We start from the raw sequence: 6,604 nt of genomic DNA on the forward strand, positions 1-6,604 counted from the left end.
GGGCTCTGCTGCCACGATGCGCTCCTCTCCTGTGGTGCTTCACACTTCGCTCAGGAAGGCAAACCTTCACGGGGAGTTTCACCCTGCCTGCATCCCTGTTCCCCGGTTTTGCTTTCTGGGATCCTCCTGAGCAACGTCCGACGACGTGCAGCCGCTGCTCTTCAGCCCTGTCCTCGTCCGAGGTTCGCTCCGTGCCCCGAACGCGACGGTCAGACACGGGTACAGACAGCTGCCGTCCGAGCGCTCCCTTCCTCCCTCAGCTCGCCTTTTGCTCACCGTCTCCTTCCCAGAGGGAACCGTGGGGAAAATGCGGGAGAAACGGGACCTCTATCCCTCCTTGCTCCTCCTTTTGTCTCCTTTATTTTTTTCTCCCTCTCCCCCCCCACCCCCCCCCCCCTTCCTATTTATTTATTTATTTATTTATCTATCTATCTATTTCTTTGGGTCGGGGTCGCCGTTAGGGACGGGGATGGCGGGAGGCGCGGAGCTGCTCGGAGGTTCACGACCACCATCGGCACCGACCCCCCCCCCCCCCCCTTCCCTGCCCCCTCCCCGCCCGGTGACGTCACGCGCCGCCGGGATTTGGGGGGGACGCGCGGGAGCGCCGTGGGCGGGGGGCGGCATCTCCCCTCCCCTCCTCGCTTTGCTGTCACCGCGCCGCCGATATTATAGGGCCGAGGGCTGAGGTTTCGAGCGCCGAGTCAGCGGTGTAATGAACTTCTGGAAACCTTTCCCTTTTTCTAGCGTTCACTTTCTGAGAGGCTGAGACTGCCTCCTCTGACGCCTTTTCCCCCTGCCATTCTTTCGCCGGCTCTGATCTCCTGCTCCGCGCGGAGCCAGCTCCATCCCACCTTCCCCTCCGCTCATTGTGCCGCGGCCCCGAGTCCCGCCGGCAGCGCGCTGCCACCCCCGCACCCTCCTGGGGTCCCGCGAGCCTCAGCTCGCGGGGAGAGCTCCTTCTTCGGCTCGTTTCGTTTCTTTATTATTATTTTTTGCCTTTTTGCTCTTTTGTTTCGTCTTGTTTTTTGTTTTGTTTCGTTGGTTTTTTTTTTCAATTTTTTTTTTCCGCGTGTCCCCGCACCTCGGAAACACCTTGCGGCGAGGATGTGTCGGCCCCAGCGGGCGAAGCAGCGCTGAGAGGCCGAGGGAGGCACTCACCCGCCCGCCGCCGCCGGGGGGGCACCGCGCTGCGCCCCGACGGAGCGGCTCCCGGGGCTCCGAGCATGAGCAAGCCGGCGGGATCAACAAGTGGGTAACGGCGCGGCCGGGCTGCTGGGCCCCCCCGAGCCTGGGGGATGGGGTGGGGGAAGAGAAAACGAAGGGGTGGGGGGAAGGGAGGGGAGGTTTGGGTTAGGAATTGCGAAAATAAGAAAGAAAGAAAGAAAGAAAGAAAGAAAGAAAGAAAGAAAGAAAGAAAGAAGAGAAAGAAAGAAAGAAAGAAAGAAAGAAAGAAAGAAAGAAAGAAAGAAAGAAAGAAAGAAAGAAAGAAAGAAAGAAAGAAAGAAAGAAAGAAAGAAAGAAAGAAAGAAAAGAAAAGAAAAGAAAAGAAAAGAAAAGAAAAGAAAAGAAAAGAAAAGAAAAGAAAAGAAAAGAAAAGAAAAGAAAAGAAAAGAAAAGAAAAGAGAAGGAAGACTAAAAGAAAGAAAGAAAGAAAGAAGAAAAGAAGGAAAGAAAGAGAGAAAGAAAGAGAGAAGGAAAGAGAGAAGAAGGAAAAAAAGAAGGAGAGAAGAAAGGGGAAAAAAAGAGTATGTATTTCACATATTTCCCACCCGAGTGGCAAAGAACGAGGGGCTCCGTGCTGAGCCGCTGTCCCGCCGCTCGCTTCTCGGCCCCTCGGGGATGGGGTGAGCGAGGCTGCAGGGTTTGCGGGCACCGCTCCTCCTCCGCCGGACTTTGTGCAGCCTTTTCCGGCATAACCCCTTTATTTTTTGTTGTTCAAAAAAGAGTTTCCAACTCCGATCGCTCGAATCGCGTAAGCGGCTCCGCCGAAGGAGGATTTAAAAACGGCACTGCGCACGGCATTTCCCGTTACACCGAATAATCCCGCAACGGGGAAAGCAGAAACAACGGAAAAGTCACATTTTCCTTAATCCTAAATCCGTGCGCCTCATAAGTGGGGAATTTAAAGCCGCCCGAGCGCTGCCGCACAGCGGCTCTGTCAGAGTAATCCCAACGGGACCTTCGGAGTTCGCAATATGGATGGAGTCGGTGACAAAGGGGGAAAAAATACCCAATCCAATTTAATGTCTGACAAGTGACGGCTCGGACATTATTTCCTCCGCGCTCGGGCCTCGAAAGGAGCCGGGGCGGGAGGGGGCGGCGGGTGGACGGGGCCGAGGCCTTCCCTCGCCGCTGCCCCTCCGCTGCCCTCGGCCGGGGATGGGAGGTCGCGGCTGACGGCGGCCCTCGGCGCGGAAAGCGGGCGAGAGTGGCCCGGTGGGAGAGCGGGAGGACCCGGAGCCGCCGCCCCGAAGGAGCCGTTTTGCGGAGAAGGAGCCCGCGGGGCCGCTGAGCCCTTCTTCTCCCTCCCGGGGCCTTCCCAAGGGCCCCCCAGCCCCGAACCTCCGGCTTCCCCCCCTCCCGGGGCCTCGCGGGGACGGGGACGGGCGTTGAGGGTCCGAGCCGCGGTCTCGGGGCCCGGCGACCGCCCGCTGTGTGCTGGGGGCTCCCGGCAGCGGGGGGTCCGGCCGGGCCGTGCCGCGAGTCCGCCTGGGTGGCAGCGAGCCTCCGTCCCTCCGGGCCGGGCTAACTTCTTTCAACAGCCCCTGATGGAATTACAGTAATCGGGGCTGCCATCTATCCTTTAAGCAATTATGACAAGCACAAAAAAGCTCCCGAGGACCCCCCGTCGCGGGATGGTCACAACGGTTTCCCGGCTGAACCGAGAATGAGAAACCCCGTTTCCTTAGCTCTAAACTTCTGGGACGGAGCGGTGCCTCGGGAGCCGCGGCGCTTTGAAACAGAGTTCCCCGGCCATCTCTTGAACCCGCGTTACCGTTTTCCGTTTTTCCCGTCTCTCGTTCCGCATCGCGCTCCGAGTTTTCCCACCGCCGTGCTGCGGGGCAGAGGAGAGCGCGGCCGTGATTGCGGCGGGCGCAGAGCGGAGCGGGGAGCGGCGGTGCTCAGCTCGGGAGGAGAGGATGGCGTGCGTCCTACACCGAACATCTGCGGTGTATATAGGCGTGTGTGTATGTATATGTATTTTTATATATCTGTGAAATGCGTTTGATTTTTATTTTGATTTTTATTATTGTCATTATTATCATTATTATTTATTTTATTTGATTTTACTTTATTTTATTTTACTTTATTTTATTTTTAAGCAGCCCCCAGCTTTAAAACCCTCCTGGATACAGCCACGCTGTGAAAGCGGCCCAAGTTCCCCTCTGCCACTCTCCCTGTCCCCCCTGCTCTCCTCCGAGCCCGGTCCGGAGCTCCCGGCTCCCCCGCGACGCACGGGCTGGGGTGTGCGCGGGGTGCTCCGAGCCTTCATCTCCCCCCCCCCCCCCCCCAAACCCGGAGCACTCCTCCTCCTTTGTGTGCGTGTGTGTGTTTGTGTGTTGTGCGCGGACCGTCGCCCCGCGGATGCGGAGAGCCGCAGGGGGAAGTGGAGCGCTCTCCCAGTTGGCATTGTGCGCCATCCGAATTCCCATGCTACACCTTTTTGACGGGTCACTGTGTCCCAATGGGCAGGTGGCGAGGGGAACTTGTAATACGCGCTCCCAGAGGCCGCGCCTCGGCCCCGGTCCTCCCCACGGGCGCTACCTGCAGCTCCGGGCCGCGGCCTGCGGCGGGCGGAGGGGGGGTTGGGGGGTGGGGGGGCGGCCGCACTCGTTATTAATTGCGGAAAAGTTTTGAATGCTTTCACCTCTCTCTCTCCCTCCCGCCCCTCCCCGCGCGGTGCCGGCCCTAATCCCCGTCCCTCAGCCGCGCTCTGTTGCAGCAGCTGTCGGTTCTCATTTGGGAAGAAGCTGGCAGCTTGCGCTCCTCGGGGGCAGTCAGACGGGGCTCAGCGGGCAGAATCATTAAGTTAACACTTATCTAATGTCCCCATTGTCTGCCCGGAGGCATTGTCTTAGGGCCTCGGCGGAGACGTGTCTGAAAGCATCTCCGCTCCCACATTCTCCGGGAGCTCCGCGCAGAGCCCGAGCAGAGCATCCCCCCAGCAGCGGCCACAGCGCCCACAGCGCTCCCCCAAGGAAAGGGGCGGCGTCGGCGTTGGGGTCCTTAGGGAGAGAGGAAAAGGAAGGAAGGGAAAGGGAGGAAGGGAAGGGAAGGGAAGGGAAGGGAAGGGAAGGGAAGGGAAGGGAAGGGAAGGAGGGAAGGGGAAGGGAAGGGAAGGGATAGGGAAGGGAAGGGAAAGGGAAGGGAAGGGAAGGGAAGGGAAGGGAAGGGAAGGGAGGGAAGGGAAGGGATAGGGAAGGGAAGGGAAGGGAAGGGAAGGGAAGGGAAGGGGAAGGAAGGGAAGGGAAGGGAGAGACGAGAGACGAGACGAGACGAGACGAGGACGAGACGAGACGAGACGAGAGAAGAGAAGAGAAGAGAAGAGAAGAGAAGAGAAGAGAAGAGAAGAGAAAGGAAAGAGAAAAGCAAGGAAAGAAAGGAAAGAAAAAAGAAAAGAAAAGAAAAGAAAAGAAAAGAAAAGAAAAGAAAAGAAAAGAAAAGAAAAGAAGAAAGAAAAGAAAAGAAAAGAAAAGAAAAGAAAAGAAAAAGAAAAGAAAAAGAAAAAGAAAAAGAAAAGAAAAAGAAAAGAAAAGAAAAAGAAAAGAAAAGAAAAGAAAAGAAAGAAAAGAAAAGAAAAGAAAAGAAAAGAAAAAAAAGAAAAGAAAAAAAGAAAAAGGCAGTGAACATCTCGAAGCCACGACGCGGGATTCGGCCGGGACTCTCGCACAGGGCTGCCGTACTCCCCAGCCCCAGTTCTCCCACCCCTTCGGGGCCGAAGCAGACGCAGATCTGGGAGCACCCTCTCGCCGCACAGAGGCGGGAGGAGACTTTTTTGCTGCCATTTCGGGTTGAATAAACCCTCACATAGGCACGAAGCGGCCCCGTTGCGCTGGGACTCCTACGGGAAGGAAAGAGGGGGTCTCTTTGGTTCCCGTTTTATTTGGTTTCGCTCCATTTCTCTGACCGCTCCCCCGCCCAGGGAAAGTGCAGAGCTTCAGGAGGGGGGGAAGTCCAGCCCGCCCCCGCCGCTCCCAGCAGCAAATCCTGCTGCCCCCGCGGCTGTAATCTCCCCCTTCCAAAGTGGGGGCTTGGCGATTATAGGAGACCCAAATAAACGTAGCGGTGCATGGAATAATGCTCATTGTCGAAAACTGACACTTGCTCAAGGAAAAGAAAGTTGGCTATAAAATCACTTCATTATTTGCTTGTAGCGCGGCTCCCGGGGCTAATCCCCGTGGAGGTCAGGCCGCTCAGAGCTGCTCTCCTTCCCTCCCCTCTCTGCTTTCAGGTCGCATTTTGGACATCCCCTGCAAAGTGTGCGGGGGACCGCAGCTCCGGCAAGCACTATGGGGTGTACGCCTGCGATGGCTGCTCGGGTTTCTTCAAGCGGAGCATCAGGAGGAACAGGACCTACGTCTGCAAGTCGGGAAATCAGGTACGCGGCTCGCTACCTCGCGTCCCATCGCTCCCTCCGCCCAACTAAGACCGAGGCAGAGTGAAAACAGGCAAATATATAATGAAATAAATGAAATATAGTGAAATAAAACAAAGCCTTAGAGAGCTCCACTCCTTCCCCACTTCCCATCCACCCGCATCCCAGTGCTGCGCGCAGACTCCCGGTGTCCCTGGACGCCCCTGGGCTGCCGCCGCCGTCGCTGTCTCGGGTGCTGAAGGCGGCCCGGCCTTCGCAAGAAAGGAAAGGAGGGGAGGGCGGGGCGCCGGGCTGAGCACCCCCCGACCGGACGGCTCGCCGCGTTTGTTGCAGGGGGGCTGTCCGGTGGACAAGACGCACAGGAACCAGTGCCGGGCCTGCCGGCTGAAGAAGTGCTTGGAAGTCAACATGAACAAGACGGTATGCCCACCCCTCACAGACAAGGGGTGTGTAGTTCCCCCCGTCCATTCTCAGTTCCTCAGTCTCCCTTCCCTTCCCTTCCCCTTTCCCTTCCCTTCCCTTCCCCTGTCCCTTCCCTTCCCTTCCCCCTTCCCTTTCCCTTCCTTCCCTTCCCTTCCCTTCCCTTCCCTTCCCTTCCCTTCCCTTCCCTTCCCTTCCCTTTCCCTTCCCTTCCCTTCCCATTCCCTTCCCTTACCTTCCCTTCCCTTCCCTTCCTCCTTCCCTTCCCTTCCTTCCCTTCCCTTCCCTTCCCCTTCTTTCCCTTCCCTTTCCCTTCCCTTCCCTTCCCTTCCCTTCCCTCAGCCCTTTATCCTTCAGCCAATGAAAAGTCTAACTTCTCCTCGGTGTCCCACAGCTGTGCAGCATGAACGAGGCCCCACGCACATCCACAATACGGAAGCAGGTGGCCCTCTACTTCCGTGGACACAAGGAGGAGAGCAGTGGTGCCCCACACTTTCCTGCCACTTGCCCTGCCAGCACCCGATTTCTTCACTGCCGTCTCCCAGCTGGAGCCCCATGGCACTGGAACTGGCTGCCGTTGCTGGCACC

General features: G+C 57.5%; 1 protein-coding gene across 1 annotated transcript in view; it reads left to right on the top strand.

Annotated features, from left to right (window-relative positions):
- The first annotated feature begins 673 nt into the window (after positions 1–673).
- NR2E1 (nuclear receptor subfamily 2 group E member 1) overlaps positions 674–6,604 on the top strand; it is a 15,677-nt gene continuing 9,746 nt past the window's right edge. The window contains 3 exon segments of the mRNA XM_052689555.1: positions 674–1,248; positions 5,453–5,484; positions 5,486–5,599. Coding sequence (XP_052545515.1) covers positions 1,224–1,248; positions 5,453–5,484; positions 5,486–5,599 — 171 coding nt within the window. The 5' untranslated portion in view covers positions 674–1,223.

The sequence above is a fragment of the Tympanuchus pallidicinctus genome, unplaced genomic scaffold, assembly GCF_026119805.1.
Source record: "Tympanuchus pallidicinctus isolate F22 unplaced genomic scaffold, pur_lepc_1.0 scaffold1, whole genome shotgun sequence".
In the NCBI taxonomy this organism is placed as follows: Eukaryota; Metazoa; Chordata; class Aves; order Galliformes; family Phasianidae; genus Tympanuchus; species Tympanuchus pallidicinctus.